This window comes from Erythrolamprus reginae, chromosome 4 (assembly GCF_031021105.1).
Source record: "Erythrolamprus reginae isolate rEryReg1 chromosome 4, rEryReg1.hap1, whole genome shotgun sequence".
NCBI classification, from domain to species: Eukaryota; Metazoa; Chordata; class Lepidosauria; order Squamata; family Dipsadidae; genus Erythrolamprus; species Erythrolamprus reginae.
Window position 1 is genome coordinate 40,456,373 of NC_091953.1, and position 20,204 is coordinate 40,476,576.

A 20,204-nucleotide genomic window follows, 5' to 3' on the forward strand; every position below is an offset into this window, starting at 1 on the left:
CGGTATGGGTTCCAAACAGATGAGCTATATTTTAGGATGGGTCATATATTTTTCTTAAAGCTACTTTAGGTTGCACATACAGTACTAATACCATGTTTCTCCAAAAATAAGATCCTGCCTTATATTTTTTTGAACCTTGAAATAAGCACTTGGCCTTTTTGCCATGCACTCAAAAGGCTGATTTGGCTTATTATCAGGGGATGTCTTATTTTGGGGAAAATAGGATATTTGGAAGTGTAGTTATTGTTATGTGTTGACATTTATTTGCTTCAACAGAAAAATCATGACACTTGGCAGAACACAGACTTGTCAGCATTACAGCTCAGACAATGTATAATCTCAGTCACACAGAAATGATAATATTGAGGCCAAGGAGACAGGATTGATCAACAGTTCTTGCAAACCAAGAAAATCAACTGATGGCAGAGTAACTGAAATTCTAGCTGTCTAGAAAAAGATTGTAGCTGTATCATTATGATTATTTGAAAATATGGTGTCTTTCTAACTAGATGACACTCAAGGTGGATAACAATAAAACAGAAGAAAATGAAAAATGAATAAGAAGTTTGTATACAGTAGCCCTTTTGAAGAATACAAATGAAGTTATTTTAATTACTGAAGCAACATTTGCAATTGTCAGGTATATCAAAAGATGAAACATAGAACAAGATTTAATTTTTAAAAAATACAAATGTAAGCCACAGTTACCTGAACAGAAATAATAAGAAAAATCATCTACTGCTGTAACTGCTTATTCTTATTCTAATTGAGATATTAGTGGTAATTTGAGGAAAAAAATATTATTCAGGTTCAAATTTATGAACTGTTGCATACAACCGTGTTTAAGGTTACATGCATTTATGTGAATTGGCACCCATCTTTATGATTATAGATATACTATACTTTGTTAGAAGTTCTCATTCTGATTTATACTGAACAGAGCCAATGTTGTGCTAGTGTTGGCCTGGATATCTTAACACATATAGGATATTGGGACAGTCTATTTTTTCTACATCCTCTTTTCCCCCCAGAAAACAGTCATTATATATTAGCAAAATCTACTTTATATATTGTTGTTAAAAGAAAATTTGAAGAAGATGGTTTTATGTAGTCCATTTTGAAAACGTGGGAGTGGAATATGGTAGAGGATTGCAGAAGTAACCATGTCAAAGATATGCAAAACTGTAAGAAGAGCTGCTAAGAAAATGTAAATAAGATTCAATTCTGAAAAAAGAAAAAGAAAGGGGCATGGGAAAGAAATTCAAAATAGCTATGCATTATTCTTTTTAGGGGCAGAGTTTTTGCAGGCTTTCAAGATTCAGATACCATAGCCTACAACAGTAAAACATATTTGTTTAATCTGGTGAATGTTGGCTCATGTGACCTGTTTTGAAGAATTAACACATATTTACATTATTTATTAAATATATGCCATTTATATTTACTGTATATTTACATTTAGACTAAATTGTCCATTTATACTATATCTTTCTATGAACATAAATCTAGAGGTCAGCTATGAAATAACATTTACCCTGCATTTTTTAAAATCTTAAAAACCAAACACAATTGGATTTGGTTAGTACTGGCATGGGATACTACCAGGGAACGTCAAGGCTGTAGGCTTGACTAAGAAATAATAATAATTAAAATGGCAAATTTAGCTTACTTGGAACAGCTTACAACCTAAAATGATATATTTAACACCATCAAACAACAACATCTACATATGCCAAGTCCTCAGAAGAATTCAACAGTGGATAAAAATGCCGAATCAAATCTAAACTACAATCAACCATAGTAATAATAAGATTGCAAGTACAAACTGATAGGATCACAAAATAAAATAATAGAAAATTAAAAAGCTAAAATCCTCTGGGACATTAGACAAGCACTAGTTAAATAACACCCCAGACTTAATAATTGCTGAAAAGAAAGACAAAAAAAACCCTGGATAGAAGACATTGCAATATCTGGAGACAGCAAAAGAGAAAAGAAAGAACTAGGAAAAAAATCACAAAATATAACAATAAAATATAAAATCCTGCATATTAAAGTAAAATAATTATTGCAAAAGAAAGCAAAGACAAGATTCCAACAGTTCAAAGATAGGGTTCAGAGTATTGCAAAACTGGCTGGGAAACTGTTATAGAATGTTGCCAATGAAGATCACGTGACCACAGCACAATAACACAGTGACCAATAGCATTGAAGCAGCCACAACCTTTCAAAACATGTGGACTCTTAAAAATCACAGGGCCCAGATTTTGGACATATTCTGTAAGTTAGTCTGTTTGATGAATCTTGGTTCAAAAACTGTTGAACTAAGATGCACCATTTTGCCCAGCTAAAGATGATAATGAGAGTTTTTAGTTATATATAGAGAGAGATTTCTCTAAAGTCACAAGGAGTCAATTTCAGTTCAAAGGTAAGAGAAAAAGAAAGTGAGATATATTTTTTAAAGGTGTTAATTCTTAATTAGACACCGACAGCTGCTCTATTTGCACCCCCCTCAATAACTTTTCAAAATTTAATCCAAAGAATCATGTAGGCCTAATTTAATTACCTGCCATCTGTTACATTAAAGTTGACATAGGAGAGATAATGTTAAGGACCATAGTGAAGCTTTTGGGGACCACATGCATCCTTAGACCTCTCACCATAGGTAATTAATTAGTGTGATCTGATCACCTGCATGTCTTGAAGTTCTTTCATGACACTGAAAAACTGATTGCTCAGATATTCAATGTGTGTCCTATTGACTACAAGGTGTTTTTTTGCAGGTATTTACTCTGAAAGTGTAGAGAATGGGCACAATAAGATCATAATTTGGAGAATTGTCTGGGAGACAAATAAAAATTGGCTACTGACTGGAGGAAATAGTGGATTCTGAAGTGATTACAGAACTATCTATCTATCCAGTATGAATAGCATATTGTGTTCATAGAGTCTGCATATTTTATATGGGTAAAATATGTGTCTTGTAAAAAGTGAATGTAAACAAAGTAGCATGGCTTGTATCATGTACACTTTGTATGAGTAATTTGTAAAATCAACTTCAATATATGTCACAAGAGGGTCATCTAAGGCAGTGTTTCCCAACCTTGGCAACTTGAAGATACTTGGACTTCAACTCCCAGAATTCCCTAGCCAGCATTCACTGGCTGGGGAATTCTGAGAGTTGAAGTCCAAATATCTTCAAGTTGTCAAGGTTGGGAAACACTGATCTAAAGGCTTCACAGCACATAACCTTGCCCAGGAGAAGAGCCTATTGCAGTGTTGGCAAACCTATGGTATGAATGCCACAGATGGCACACAGAGCCATATATGTTGGCACCTGAGCCGTTGCCCTAGATCAGCTACAACGTGCATGTGTGTGTGCCAGCCAGCTGATTTTTGGCTCACACAGAGGCTCTGAGAGGTGTTTTAGGCTTCCAGAGCGCCTCTGGGGGGATGAGGGAAGCCATTTTTACCCTCCCCCAGCTCCACAGAAGCCTTTGGAGCCTGGGAAGGGCAAAAAATGAATCTTCTAGACTCACCAGAAGTTGGGAAACAGGCTGTTTCCAGCTTCCAGATGGCCTCGGTGGGGGGGGGGGATTGTTTTGTCCTCCCCAGGCATTGAATTATGGATGTGGGCACTCATGCATGCGCAATAGCACACATACACACTCTTTCAGCACCTGAGGGAAAAAAGGTTCAATGGCCTATTGTATAGTATTGTATTGTATAGTAATGTATGGTATTGTTGGAGTCCTCATTGCAAAATGATGACTAAGGCAACACTCACAAAAACGACTTATTTCTTTTTTTTCTAATTAAGGAATGATTGGAATCTTAGAATCTTTTGAATTGGGAGTGGTGGGGAGTTAAGTGTGGGGATTTTAACCTCTATTAAGTACTCAGCAAATAGTGAGAAAATTATTCAGGGCACTTTTTATGCAATTAATGTATTTCTGTCTTTGAAAGCTATGCTGTTGCTTTCCCTGTTATAACACATCAATCCACTCCCATAGACCATATGCTCAGATTGCACCCAATTGTAGCATGCTGGTCTATAGATGAGATTCCCCCCAAAAAAGTTTGATTTCTATGTGGGAATAATATTTGGGGGAGGGAACAGTGCTAATATTACAAGATAAGAAAAGGAACTGTTGGTAAACAAAAAATAAAATACTTACTCTCTGTGCCATCAGCTTCTGCCTGCTCTTCCCTGGGTCTCTGTTTAAATTTCATGTCTCCAAAGTGCAAAATTGCACCAGTAAGTTTGTAGGCACCATATTTTTCCTCCGCAACAAAACCCAAAATATCCATGGCTTGCTGTTAAAAAATTTTAAAAGAAAAAAAAGAGATGCTTTTGTTATTTGCCTCCTCAGCTACATGCCGCTTTGTTTTTCAGAGATGCCTCAGAGCACTGCTGGTGTTACTGTGTTTCTTCTGGTATTGAAAATTCAAGCTGAAACTGTTGGGAAAATCTTATTGGTGTTCTATTTCTTTCATACCCATGGAACATTTAGCAACATATTAAGAGCACATTATGAGACTTGGAAAATGTATTTAGATCAAGCATATCGTTTAACAAAATGCTTTGGAAAAGAGAAGTAGGCAAATTCTACAGGGAGCACAGTGCTCAATAATTAGGAAACAGACTCCTAAATACATTCTGGATATAGTTATTAAAAGATTTTATTGTTGATAACTTAAATAGCTTTCAAATGAGGTTGCTTGGATGAATGTATATAAGGCAGATTTATCAAAAGCTATTTGTCTTATAGTTTCAGTATTCACACTGCTGAGGGCAGCATGCCTCCATATACCCATTTCAAGGAAATAACAGGAAACTGCTATACAGTATTTCCATCTCTTGTTTGCAAACACACTGGTTGGCTTTGGCTAACCATTATAAGAATCAAAATTCTGATCTTTGAAGGATGTAGACCTGATCTAGCAGAACTACATTCTTACCTCAATTTATGAAAGTCAATAGACAGCATGGGTTTATTAGTACAGTCCTGTTCTGAAATAATATATAGGAAGGCTAAGGGTGACTCACTGTTAAGACCATTCTGTATACTGAAAATTGCCCTAACTTTTGATGTACTGATCCTGAATTCATTGCATATTTATGCTCAGCAATCCTCTTCAGTGAGACAATTTATATGGATTGGTTTGAATGGACGCAAATAAGGAAATTGCTGTTGTTCTCACTGAACAGCTTATGCCCTTTTGTACTTTAATAAAAAATAAGTCTTACATCAGTTGCCATCAGCTCTTCCCCATCGTCTAAATTATCCACAGTAACAACACCTTGTGAACAGATGTGGTAGTCATATGGGTTTGTTGACACCAATAGCATATCTACAAATGAGGAAAAGATAAAACTGTTTATTCTCTCAAGTTCTGGGCTGCTGTTAAGTCAAATACAGTATAGCAAAAGTGAAATTCATATGTCAAGTCTTATTCAAAGTTGCTAGGAAATTAGATCTACACAAATGTATACAATTTCTATTTTTAAATTATATCACTATGCAACCCTGCATATATCTACACAGGAATATGTTCCACCCATTCAATGGGATTTATTCCACATAAGAACAGAACAATGCAATCCAACAGAATTAATGCCAAACAAAAGAGACTTCTGTTGCAAAATATATAAACCTTCACTTAATCACTATAAAATGGCTTATTCCACTTCTTTGCTGGTTCCTATACAGAACTATAATTGACATCCCTAGTCCTTCAGAAAGAGATTAATCTAACATAATAGTGATAGTGATAACATGAACACATTTTCAGCAGGATTAAAATGATCTTGAATTCCACACCATTCTGAAACTATAAATTGACTTTATTTTTTTCTTTTATTTGCCTGGATAATCAAGTCTCTGAATAGTTCCATCTAATGACACATTCTTATACTTATACAATTAACTCCACATGATCAATAGACTCATATCCTACACCCTGCTTAGCTTTTCAGTCAAAGAAACTTAAGCAGATGTGCTTGCTGATCCTTATTCTGCTACAAATAATAAAGGGCAAAGACATTTACACAGCTTCTCATACTTCAAAAGTCCATCAAAATTGTGTTCAGCTGATTCTAATGTCTTTATTAAACAAAGAATGTTCTTTCTGCGCCAACTCAGGAAGCACAAACTGCCCAAGGAGCTGCTCATAAAGTTCTACAGAGGAATCATTGAGTCTGTTATCTGCCCCTCTATAACTGTCTGGTTTGGTTCTGCAACCCAAAAAGACTGACACAGACTTCAGAGGATAATCAGAATTGCAGAAAAAACAATTGCTGCCAACCTGCCTTCCATTGAGGACCTGTATACTGTACGAGTCAAAAAGAGGGTTGTGAAAATATTTACTGATCCCTCGCATGCTGGATATAAACTGTTTCAACTCCTACCATCAAAACGTCACTACAGAGCACTGCACACCAAGACAACTAGACACAAAAACAGTTTTTTCCCAAATGCCATCACTCTGCTAAACAAATAATTCCCCCAACGCTGTCAAACTATTTACTAAGTCTGCACTACTATTTACTACTAGTTTTTTCTCATCATTCCTATCACCCATTCCTTCCCACATATGACTGTATGGCTGTAACTTGTTGCTTGTATCCTTAACATTTTTATTAATATTAATAGTTTCCTCATTGCTTATTTGACCGCTATGACAATCATTAAGTGTTGTATCTCATGATTCTTGACAAATGTATCTTTTCTTTTATGAACACTGAGAGCATATGCACCAAAGACAAATTCCTTGTGTGTCCAATCACACTTGGTCAATAAATAATTCTATTCTATTTATGTTATGGAGAGAAGCAAAATAATTTCAAATGCCAGATCAGGGCAAGAAGCATATTATACTCCCCCAAAAAATTAGGACTAAAGGATTATTTCTAAAATTTACTAAGATATCAAAAAATGTGGTCAACCACTATAATATCTTACAAAATTATTACTTCTAGTAAATTCCTTGCCATTCCACATATATAACTGTGCAGACTGTGAATAATTGATTGTAATAGCAAAACTGTTGTGTGTCATGGCCAGCAAGTATAGTATAAGAGTAAATTAACCATGGAAGGTACATTTTCACAATGGAATATTTCCATCCAAATCTTGTTAGCTGAAAATCACTTTGAAACAGTTCCTCTAATCTACCTTAATTAGGCCATAGTAAAGGCTAACTGGTTAAGGATTTAGCAGATGGTCCACTCAGCCTGGATGACAAGAACAAAAATGAGATTATTACTGCTTTTGCCAAGCAGAAATTTAGGACATGTATAAAGGGAAGCTTTGCCCATATTACATGAAGCACTACCAATCCACATAAATGCATAATCCTTATGCATAAATGGGGTATAAAACTATATGATAGACTGGACCAGCTACTGAAATTTAAAACTGATCTTGTGTATTAAAAGATGTAGTCACATAAAAATAGGCATGTAAGTAAAAAAATGAATGGAAAGGAACACCCTCTTTCAAATTATATAAAGTACAGTTGTAATTTTACCTAAGATTGCCTCTACTTACAAACTTTTCTAGATAAAAAATGGGTGTTCAAGATCTTTCTGCCTCTTCTCAAGAACCATTTTCCACTTAGAAACCCAAGCCTCCAAAACTGTAACCGGAAAAGGCAAGGAGAAGCCTCCGTGGGGCCTCTCTATGAACCTCCTGGGAGGAAACAGGGCCGGAAAAGGCAGGGAGAAGCCTCAGTGGGGCTTCTCTAGGAATCTCCTGGGAGTACCTCTAAAGTATATTGCTCAATGGAAAACTTGAAACTGTGAGATCAATAAAAAGGGACTCCTGCTGGATGGAACTATTATAATTGTGGAAGAGTTTTGGTGGTTATCTGAACAGCTGCTGACCTTGAGGATTGTTTTGGAACTGTCTGAGGAAAATATGAAATAGTGGATAATTTGTTATTATCTCAAAAGAACATTGTCTCCATCTGTTTGGATTGCAATCAACTTAGAATGAACTTGAAAGGATTAAAGATCTAAAATGGACATTATATTTAAGGAAAGATAATTAAAGCAGGCCGTGAAGTAGAAATCTGTTGACAGCTGGACTGGTTGAAAAGACTACTTGTGAATTGTGGCCTTGTAATTTTGATAATATGGATCTCCTATAAATCTCGTCAAAGATTTTCATAATGATTTAAAAAGATGCTTGCTGGAGTTTGCAGATGGAGTGAAAAAAGGAAAAGAGAAAATACTGAAAGACAATAAAGACTTTGAAAATATAATAATGAGAAATGAAAATGGAGTGAACACAGAACAAGAGACCAGCAAAAAAGAGAAAGCAGCAGAAGAAGCAGGGCAGATGGAAAAAGATGCGAAGATTCACAGCGATATCCACAGTGGGGAAAAAGAAGATATTGGAAATGGACAGATTAATGATTTTATTGAAATGCATGATAATCATAGAAACATAGAAGACTGACGGCAGAAAAAGACCTCATGGTCCATCTAGTCTGCCCTTATACTATTTCCTGTGTTTTATCTTAGGATGGATATATGTTTATCCCAGGCATGTTTAAATTCAGTTACTGTGGATTTACCAACCATGTATGCTGGAAGTTTGTTCCAAACATCTACTACTCTTTCAGTGAAATAATATTTTCTCACGTTGCTTTTGATCTTTCCCCCAACTAACTTCAGATTGTGTCCCCTTGTTCTTGTGTTCACTTTCCTATTAAAAACACTTCCCTCCTGAACCTTATTTAACCCTTTAACATATTTAAATGTTTCGATCATGTCCCCCCCTTTCCTTCTGTCCTCCAGACTATACAGATTGAGTTCATTAAGTCTTTCCTGATACGTTTTATGCTTAAGATCATGGTAATTGAGATTAAGAGTGACGAAAAGAGAAGAGGGCAAGGATTGGCTAATACAAACTTGGATAATACAAACTAAATACAATATTGGATAATACAAACTAAAAATGAAGGGAAAAATAGGGAGAAGGGGTTAAAAGGAGTGCAAAGAAGATTGATATTAATAATAGCTAGAAGGAGGAAAAGAAACAGAGGGAAAGAAGTATGAAGTACAAAGGTAGAAGGGAAAAAAAGAAAAAAGAAAAACTTAGAAAAGTAGAATGGAAACTTCAAGAAAATGGATGAATGCTTTATCCATATATTTGACTATGATTCCTATTTGATTACCTTATTTTTATATATAATGAATTTTTGGAAATTTGGGATTCTGAATGATTAATATCTATTTGAAAATATAGTTGATGATGACAATTAATATTGATACTGCTAATGAATAAGTTTTTACTTAAGGATTTAAATCTAATACACTTATTTAAAAGAAACTAAGTGATAACTCTGGGAAAATATAGTTATATTATAGATTGGTATGAATTGGATTTGTTGAAATAAATTTAAAATGATATATTTGAAAGAGAAAGACATGGTATAATGAATAATGAATGAAAGAAGTTAATGTGTTTGAGTTTTGGAATTTGAATGATACCTGTTTTTCCTTGTATTGTAAAGGATATCAGTCAGATATAAGATATATAATATTTAATATGAATTGTCACTTCATTTTTGATAATAAGTGTGGAATTTTTTAGGGGCATTTAGTTATGTGAAAATAGGGGTTAAGAAAAACAAATGATGAATAAGGCAATGAATGAGGCACAAAGGCTTGAATTTAAAAATGAAACAATTGGTGTAATCCGGGTGATAAAATTAGATAAAGGGAGATAGCATGAAATTAATGAAATATACCGAGAGTAATGGATATGAAATTTAAAAGAATTAATGATTATATTTAGTATATTGTACATGAAGTAGTATGTTATATAGTATATTATATTTAGTATATGATGTTTATTATGTTTATATGATACATGTTTATTAATTTTATTTTATTTATTTATTTTATTTATTGTTAGAGTTGAAAGGGACCATGCTTGTTTGTATTTGTGTTTTTTTAACCTTGGAAAATTAATAAAGACTATTAAATAATAAGATAAAATAATTTAAAATCAATAACAAAATTAATTTTGAGCATTATTTCACTAGATTGTTGATTGCTCTCTTTTTTTGGAGATAGAAAATTGTCATTTTAACTGCTCAAAGTTTTCCAGATTATTTGTTTACTTTTTATTGTGGTGATATTATTTCAATGAAATAATATGTTATTTCACGTTAGCATTTTTCTTTCTCAGTTTCTCAATTCATTCACATTCAGAAAAGTTTTGCCTCAAGCATACAAAGCATGGTTTATAACATGCACATAAAGCATGGTTTTCCTTTTTATTACCTTGTAGCTCTGCTTTCTTTCCTGACAAGATTTGATAGAAGATATGATAGTCTCTTTCACCTGGTTGTTGAAAAATAACTCGGGATTTCTCTAAAAGATCTAGTTGGAGAGTGAAGAATTAAACTGAAAAATAGATCAAAAGTTTTAAGTGAAATATAAAGCCTATAGTTATAACAAGTAGTTTTTTACTTACAGATTTCAATATCAGCAGATGACAGCTTGCCTGTAGTCCCAAAATGGATTCTGATGAATTTACCCTATTGTACAAAATTTAAAAACATGTGAAAATGATAATATATAGGACCAATAGAGGTTCACCACTTACTATAAGCTTGGTTTGATAAATGCCTATTATGGATATCATGATAAATCTTTGGCTGATTCAAACATGATGCTACACTGTGGTTTATTTAAATCATTGCTCATTGCACAGTGGTTTATTTAAGGTAAGTGATAAAATATAATTTATATTCAATAATATATTGGTTTCATTATTAAGTTTCATTAATCTGGTTTAATCGTGAAAGATTCAGGATAAATTGTTTCCCGTATACATAATTAAAGAAACATGACTATTGAAAGACGAATCTACATTCAAGGAAGTCATGGTGACGATGGCTAGAAAAAGAGTTTGCCATGCATGTTCCCAAACTATACTCAGGAATCTTGATAAAACCGTCTCCAGGGCTTCTGATACATTACAATCAAGAATTTTGACTTTGACACAAAATCATAGCTTCTAAATCCACAGATGTTATTTCCACGTCTGATTGCCTGAAGACCACCTTAAAAGACCACCTTAATAATGGTCTATTCAGGAATAGGCAATTGCTTCTGAGTAATAATATTACCACAATCAGCTCTAATCAGCACCACCTATCCTAGTATAGAACATAGGACTTTCCATTGTATAAATCCTTGCCTGAGAGCAACTGCTTTGAATGCTCTATGGTTGTACAGATGCATATTGTGATTATCTCAATTCTTTTATCACTGCGAGGACTATGAATTTATTACTAGTAGGTTTCTGTGAAATGATCCAGCTTTGTTTTGACAAGGGATTTGTTTGATAAGTCTTTTCAGTGAGCTACTTTTTATCACCTTGAGTTGTGAAGTGTGAAACCCAATTATAAAATCAATTGCCAATAGTAATTTTTCTTATTTGTATTTTAGCATTTGCTGATCATGATTACTACAATTTCTAATATCAGGAGTAAGATGGTTTGAATATATTCTGTTGAGAAGCATCAGTAGGATGCTCAATATTACTATGTCCTATTTTATTTCCCGCAGACATTGAATATGGTTGTCTTTAGATAAAATATATGCATGTTCCTCCAGCAGACATTGCAAAATAGTCTGAAACATATCCACAATTATCCTATTTTTGCTTGAGATTTTGTTGAACGTGAAACCCATGCAATGTTCCAGTGACTGTGCAACCTCCTTCCCTGCAACTGGCCAACAGAAAATAGCAAAAATATAATTATGCGTCCTGAACTATCTTTAGATATACGAGGGTCACCCAGAAAGGAGTGCACCACATTTTTTTCCTCAGCCTACAGTAATGGTACCAATGTGAAACTTTACATATACATTATTTGATTGTCAGGAGTGCATGTGTAAATTTTGCGTTTCTTCAGACAGATAGAGGATCTGCAGCAGTGTTTTGAAATGGCATCTGTAAGTGATGTATGTTACAAACAGCGTGTCATCATTGAATTTCTCACTGCGGAGAAAGAAACTGTAGGGAACATTCACAAATGTTTGTGTACAGTTTATGGAGAACCTGCAGTCAATAGAAGTACGGTTAGTCGCCGAGCATAGAGGGTGAGGCCATTAGAAGATGGTTCGGCAGAGCTCCAAAGCTTCATGACCAGAACAAGGAGTGGTACCAACGGGGCATACACGCCCTTGTGTCTCCCTGGAGGAAGGGCATAGAATGGGACAGAGATAACATGGAAAAATAGGGAGTGTAGAAGAAACATCATTCTTTCTTGTGTGTAAGTTTCAGTATGTTCAATAAATAATTGTTGAAGAAAAAATGTGGTGCATTACTTTCTGGGTGACCCTCGTAGAAAAACTTTGCATACAAAAAAAGCAAGGAACATTGCTATAGTGATTAGCTAAATTGTTAATAGAATAGATCAGTTAAAATACACGTATTTGTTGTCAAGAGAACCAAATAAGCATGGAAGTTACTGGGAGTCAAGCTCCACTCTTGGAAAAAAATACATTTTTTTCCAAAATAAAACAATCAAAAGTCTACGGCCATTCCCTGAAGTGCTGAGAAGCACTGGTTTGAAATTATTCTAAGTCAATAGACTTTCTAAAACAGTTTGACAGATTAATTATCTACAGCTGGTATACATAGAGCCTGCTTGTTTAGAACTGCTTAAGAAAATGTGATTAGATTTCTGTGCAAAAATATACACATTTTATTCTAAATGCTCCTCCAGAAAGATATACATTTTAAATACAGTGATACCTCATCTTACGAACCCCTCATCATATGAACTTTTCAAGATATGAACCCAGGGTTTAAGATTTTTTTGCTTCTTCTTCCTAACTATTTTCACCTCATGAACCCGCCACCACCGCTGGGATGCCCCACCTTCGGACTTCCGTTGCCAAGTGAAGGCTCCCCTCATTGGGGGACCCCACCTCCGGACCTTCCGTTGCCAGAGTAGTGCACATTTTTGCACTGCTGGGATTCCCCTGAGGCTCCCCTCCATGGGAAACCCCACCTCCGAACTTCCATGTTTTTGTGATGCTGCAGGGAAATCCCAGCATCGCAAAAATGGGCACTTCACTGGCAACGGAAGTCCGGAGGTGGGGTTTCCCAGCAAGGGAAGCCTCAGCGAAATCACAGCTTCGCAAATGGGGTGAATTTTGGGCTTGCATGCATTAATCGCTTTTCCATTGATTCCTATGGGAAACATTGTTTCATCTGAAGAACTTTTCACCTTACGTACCTCGTCCTGGAACCAATTAAGTTCTTAAGACAAGGAATCATTGTACAGTATATACAAAGAGAGACTTAAAATACATTATCAGTTTACAACAGCATAGATACTTTTCAAGTGTCTGGAACTTCAGCCTTCCTATTTTTTTAAAAAAATTGTGAATTTGGGGTCTAGTGCGGTTTCTGCAGTTTTGCAGCCCTTATTAGAACAAATGCGCCTTTTGGTTTTATTGTGATAAGCTTACTTTTGATGAATTGTTTAGGGAATACTACATTGCACTCATGTGTTTCACATATACAAAATTGCTGTACTTGCTTTATCAGTAACACCCCCCCCCCCATTTGTTTATTTATTTATTTATAAACTTTAGATGGTCCTGCTGCTTTTTCAATCCAGAATACTATATGAATAGTGCACCAAAAGTATCCTGAGCAGTATGTATAAGTTATATAAGTTATATCCCACTGCTACTGCTAATAGACCCAGAAAAACTACCCGCCTACCTATTTTTCGCATATTGTCCATCTCTCTAATTTAGTATGGCTACTAGACATGGAGTACAAAGATTTAAAGGACGATAAAGCTTTTACAATCCAAACCTGATGACTTTATAATTTTCCTGTGTTATAATAGTATCAAAATTAATAGTACAAAATGTAAGCATCTAAGTAGTTTGTATATTTAGGAACTTTGCAAAATAAACAAACAAACCCTAAATGCTTCATGTCAGGAATGTGCAAATCGTCTAATATATTTAACTCCGAGAGGCAAATTGCATTATCAGATATTCCTCTATTACACCTTTATTAATGGTAAACAAAGATGATTAGTGGATTTGAGGCAAAAACATATAAAGAACGGTTGCTGGAATTGGGAATGTCTAGTTTAATCAAAAGGAGGACTAGGAGTGACATGATAGCCGTGTTTCAATACCTTAGATATTTAGAGGGGGGGAGAAGGTCTGAAATTCGTATATGTTTATGTTTTGTTTTTAATTTTCTTTTGTTGATATCTGACTGGCTATAGAAGGTTTTCTTGGCTTATGAAAAATGTATAAATAAAGAAGGAAGCACTTTGGCAGAATGGTTAATAAGTTAGAAATATAATTGGTGTTGCACTTTTTGAAGGAACATTAAGGAGGAAATTTAATTAAAAGAAAATGAATGTAACTGGGTGACAAAATTAGGAAAAAAACTTTTGCAACTTTTTTGATGATTGATATTAGTTACTAACAAAATACTGCATTTTATTCATGGAAAATTAGATGGTACACTGTGTTGTTTGAATGTATGTTGAGACAAAGATTTTAAAAAATTACAACCCCCCCAAAAAATAGTCCTTCCTTCCTCTGTCCCTCCATTCATTTCATTCTTCCTTCCTTCCTTCCTTTCTTCCTTGTTCCCTCCATCTCTCCTTCCTTCTTTCCCTCCTTCATTCCTCTCCGCTTCTCCTTCCCTCCCTCTCTTTCCGTTTTCTTTCTTTCTCTCTCTCTTTTCCCTGTGCTCTTATCACTCAGCGGCGGGCCGGATAAATGGCTTCAGTGGGCCGCATGTGGCCCGCGGGCCGTAGTTTGGGGACCACTGATTTAAGTGGTTACTACAAAGAAGCAGGACTCAACCTATTCTCCAAAGCACCTCAGGACAGGGCAAGAAGCAATGGACAGAAGCTGATCAAGGAGGGAATGAAGGAGAAATTTCCTAGTAGTTATAACACTTAATCAGTCGAACAGCTTGCCTGTATAAGTTGTGGATGCTCCAACACTGGAAGTTTTTAAGAAAAGAGTGGACAACCATTTGTCTGGAAAGATATAGGATTTCCTGCCTGACCATGGGCTTGGACTTGAAGATTTTCAAGATCTCTTCCAACTCTGTTTTTCTGTTCTGTTCTTTTCTAATGTGGCAGTATTTTATAACTATACAGGCAGTGGTGATTAAGGATGTAGATAGAATCACATTCAATGGTGTCTACCATAACTTCTAGCAAATTAACACCTGAGGAAGAAAATCAATTGGACAGAGTTTGTTGAGTCCATAAAGCATAGAATTTGTGGGAAGGCCAACTACATATATTTAAACTCTGTTGTTCTAGGGTGTGTTTCTGATTGAACAGTATATCCTCCAAGAACGAGAGTATTGGCAGTGGTAAGATGAAAAATAGGGTACAAAAAAGAAATAATATTTCCAAAGGAAAAGATTTCCCTATGTGGGAACCGGAAACTTTTAATACTGTATTCTGATTTAGGATGATTATCACTGCCTAGATTTGAGTGGTGCAGTGTCCTAGAGCGGAAAACGTTCACCTCAAACTTAGGAGTTGAAAATTCAATCCTACGTAGTGACAGATGTTTCTCTATCAGGGTGCAAAGAGAAAATATCTACTGTGAACTGCGCATAGGCATGAGGGAGGGAATCCAACCAGTAAATGTTCAGCTCCATTCAATTGCTTCAACTCCATCCCAATAAAAGGGATTACAGGATCATGGAAAGAAAATAAATCATTGCCTGGATTTGATGGGGCTAGAAAAGTTCTTGTACAAAATTCTTAACCCTCTGGACCATTTCTAAAAACCATTTTTTTTCTGCCATTTTTATAGCAGGAAAACCTGAATAAATCAAGTCCTGTTTGTTTATGCTTTAGCTTGCCAAGTTGTTACTAAAATCCCAAGACGGTAAAGTTTCTGTGCCAAAATATTCCAATAAGTAACAGCGGAACAGCTGTTGACATTACTTGTAAAAAAACCTATCCAATAACTTAATCAAAGAATACAGTATTATTAAAAAAACTGATTTTAATGTACCAATTCAATTTTTGCTTTTATTTTATGAACATAATAATGCAAGATGGTAATGTTCCATAGTTAGAAATGCTACTTACAAAACGTGAAGAGTTGTCATTTCTCAGAGTTTTGGCATTCCCAAAAGCTTCCAAAGCTGGGTTGGCTTGGATGATTTGATCTTCCAGGGTTCCCTTCAATGCAAAAAAATTAAGTACCTTTAGAATGTAATTATATACTCAATTTCTGTCTTCATTTTGATAAACTAGAATAATGCAACACTATGCAAAATATATACAAAAGTCCAGATATTCAGACAGAACAGTTAAATTATTATTATTATTATTATTATTATTATTATTATTATTATTATTATTATTATTATTATTATTATTTATTGTATTTGTATGCCGCCCCTCTCCGCAGACTCGGAGGTTAAGTGGTTAAATCAGGGTTAAGTGTGGACAGAATAGCTTTCACATGGACAATTGCTAATCCTTCCAATTCAAATATCTTTATTCTGGAAGCTCAAGGAAGTTTATTCATTCATTCATTCATTCATTCATTTATTTATTGGATTTGCATGCCGCCCCTCTCCGTAGACTCGGGGCGGCTAACAACAGTAATAAAAAACATCATATAAATCCAATACTAAAACAACTAAAAACCCTTATTGTAAAAACCAAACATCCCTACAAACAAACATAACATGCATAAATTGTAAAGGCCTAGGGGGAAAGAATATCTCAAGTTGACAAATCTTTCTCCCATTACATATTCACAACCTGTTTGGGTGGATTGAAAATGACTGTCCCAAGTGAATTCTTTGATGAAGAAGCTGAAATCTCTGTTTTTGGTCAGATGTCCTATATTATATTCCATCCTTCTCTGCATCTAAGATGTTTTTGTTTTTATTTGCTTATTAGAATTTTTTTGCCACCCATCTCAAATGACTTTTGATGGCTTGCAACATAACATTACATTATGTTAAACACCTTCCTCCTCAGAGAGGGGCGACATATAAGTCAAATAAATAATAAATAAATAAATTTGGAAGTATTAAAAAAAATCCAATATAAAATGATAAGCAAAATAAAATAAAACCAATAACACAATATGGAGAAGGGATACTTTTGGGGGAGGGATATGAATCGGCTTTTAATTAGTCAACCACATAAAGTTTCCTGATTAGTACCCCAAGCCACCTGGCAGAATCAGGTTTTAAAGCCTTAAGAAAAGTCAAGAAACTGGGAACCAATCTCACCTCGGGAGGTCAGATATTCCTAAGGACAGGAGCCATCATAGAGATGGTTCTTCTCCTGGACCCTGTCAGGCAAATTTCCTTGACTGACAGGATTCTCACTATGACCACTCTGCCGGTGAGAGTGGGGCAGGACAGTCCCACGAAGATGAGACGGTATCTCAAGTAAATAATTTTAAAAATGGAACAAAAGCAATGGGCCAATATGAAAGGGTGGTGAATCATTTGTTTCTCTTACAGTTACTGCAGTTATAATTCAATATATGGATGAATGCAAACTAATACTTACATTTTGAAGCACACATAACTTATAAACTTCAGAACATGTTTTAATTAACTTTTGGTAATATGAATGACTATCTGCACAGTCACTAGGTGGTCACTAAGAGCTGACAATAGCTTGATAGCACAGATTCAAATGTAAATAACTTACCCCAGTTTTGGTGGCTGGCTGCTGTTTAAAACAAAACATAAAAACAAAATTGAAGAAAAGACCAGGAATATATTCATCTCTCAATCCATTCCAGTTGTGATTTTACTAAGTATTTCTTTTAACAATTCATTTGTAATGTGGCACTTCATGCAATTATGAGATTCTTTTTTAAATTTTTTTTTAAAATTTTCATTAGACGGACAAACACAAACAACATTTAACATTTAAGGAGCTACCATTGCTCCTCTTATCGCAGAAGTCTAACTAATACACAAAAAGAAAAACTAACTATAATCTGATCAATGCAGAAATATAACATACATATACTATGTTCTTGTTAAATTTAACTCTGTATTCTTTATGTTAATTAATTTCTTATCTATAAAAATATCAAATACTTAAGCTAATATTAAAATATAAAAAATAGGACTTTAAAGTTTATAATATTGCAAAAATACTCTATATTTATATTATTTTCAAGCTATTACATTCTATCTATCATTATCATGTTATAATATTTTTTTAAATTCGCTTATTTGGTATAACTTGAAAAGGAAAACCCTGTCATATTTATTTCTAAATGTTCACTCATATGTATACAGTTAACATTCAAATCGATATGTTGAAATAATTATAAGTTCTTACTTATTTAATTTTACCACATTTTTAAAGTTCCACCATTCATATACTTTGTCCCATGTTTTATAAAATTTTCAACTTGGTTATTCAAACGTTTTGTCATCTTATCTAATTCTGCACATTCCATAATTTTTTTAAATACTTCTACATCCTTTGGTATTTCTTTTTCTTTCCATTTCTGCGCAAATGTAATTCTTACCGCAACTAAAATATGTATTATTAAGTAGTAAGCTTCTTTTTTATACAATTATAAGATTCTTGTTTTTAATCTGACTCGATGGTAGGGAATGGAAGGATTTATATTCTTCAGTCCTTCCATTCCTCGCCACCCAGTCAGAGCTGAAGAAAGTTCTTGGATGAGAAGCAAAATGTCCTCAAAGAAAAAGAAGAAAGTCCAGTTGCCTCTTGAAAAAGGCGAGAGAGAGAAAGAGAGAGAGAGAGAATGAAAATTTAATACGCCTATACAGCATATAGTATATCTGAAGCCCAGTCATAACTATTGTAACAATGGTACAAAGTTTTAGGTAGACTTAGTGGAGAAAAGATTCATGGTCTTTTTACACTTGGAATTTCTTTAAAACATCATAGGTCATTATCGTGCTATTTGTGACTGTGTGTAGTCATTGTTTACGCAAAATAAATGTCATTTGTATTTACATTTTTTTTCCCAGATTCACCAATTGCTGCAACGGTGGCAAAATATTGAATGACACGTTTTGTGTTCACAGTTTTGCCAGCACCAGATTCTCCACTGTAAACAAAAGAAAGATAATAGCATCTCAACATTTTAATTTACAAGAAAATGCAACTTAAAAAATTAATCTTATTTTAAAGAGACAGCCATCAGAATCAGCCATCTTTCCCTTTAAAAAATGGTGTTTCAATCAATGTTTACAGAAAAACCGGACTAACAGAACTTGGTTACAACAATCCAGATGACCTCTAGGTGGCAGAAAAGAGACACTGGGAACTCTGTTGCATCTGGTGGTTATGTCTAGAGCTGCAGTCCAGACATAGAACACTAAAGAAAACAGGAAAGTTTATCCAATATGTAACCATAGGTGGAATTCAGCAAGTTCTGACCAGTTCTGGAGAATCAATGGCAGAAATTTGAGATCTAGTAAATACCACCTTTGACTGGCTCCACTCCCATCTATTCTCTGTCTCCTGCTGATGGGGAGGAAATTGGGATTTTGCAGTAACCCTCCCCTAGAGTGGGGAGGGGATGGAGATTTTATCCTTCCCCTCCACGCCCACCAAACTACACCTACAAAATTGGCAGTAAAATTTTTAAATCCCACTATTGATGAATAACATTTTCCATGGGTAATGGTAATGATGTTAACTCATAGCCAATGTGCTACTGAATACATTTTTTTAATGAGCAGTTTCAGGTAAAGGTTGATGCGATGTTTTTAATTGGGCCCTGTAGCAAATAAAGTACTGGAATAAAAGAAACTTGATCTTAATTCAGCATAGTTTTTAATATGTTCTAAAAATACGTCTGAAAAGAGCCATTTAAATCTAAATTTCATGTATGTTAGGAAGGAATACTAGGACAATCTGTTTGAAATGTGCCAGATTTATGATTTAAGGTAATCTCAATAAAAAGCTTTCATACAAACCAAGGTTGCTTTTAGAACATAAGGGCAAAATTAACTCTATGCCCAAATGGAAAGGTTTAGCAATCAAGAACAAAATTAGGTTTCTATAGATTTGCATGATCTGCTAAACATTCCAGAAACTATTTAAAAAAGTAATTTTTGAATATGAAGTATCTGAGAAGAGTCACTTACGTAATCAGCATTGATTGGTTTTCTCGATCTATGAGG

The 20,204-nt window shown here is 34.6% G+C and overlaps 1 protein-coding gene across 1 annotated transcript in view; it reads right to left on the reverse strand.

Moving 5' to 3' along the window:
• Positions 1–20,204, reverse strand: part of MYH15 (myosin heavy chain 15) — a 109,698-nt gene that overhangs the window by 79,915 nt on the left and 9,579 nt on the right. The window contains exons 5-12 of the mRNA XM_070750102.1: positions 20,169–20,196; positions 19,030–19,123; positions 17,734–17,754; positions 16,141–16,233; positions 10,494–10,557; positions 10,301–10,399; positions 5,252–5,355; positions 4,179–4,317 (exon numbers count right to left, since the gene is read on the reverse strand). Coding sequence (XP_070606203.1) covers positions 4,179–4,317; positions 5,252–5,355; positions 10,301–10,399; positions 10,494–10,557; positions 16,141–16,233; positions 17,734–17,754; positions 19,030–19,123; positions 20,169–20,196 — 642 coding nt within the window. The remainder of the gene's footprint in view (positions 1–4,178; positions 4,318–5,251; positions 5,356–10,300; positions 10,400–10,493; positions 10,558–16,140; positions 16,234–17,733; positions 17,755–19,029; positions 19,124–20,168; positions 20,197–20,204) is intronic.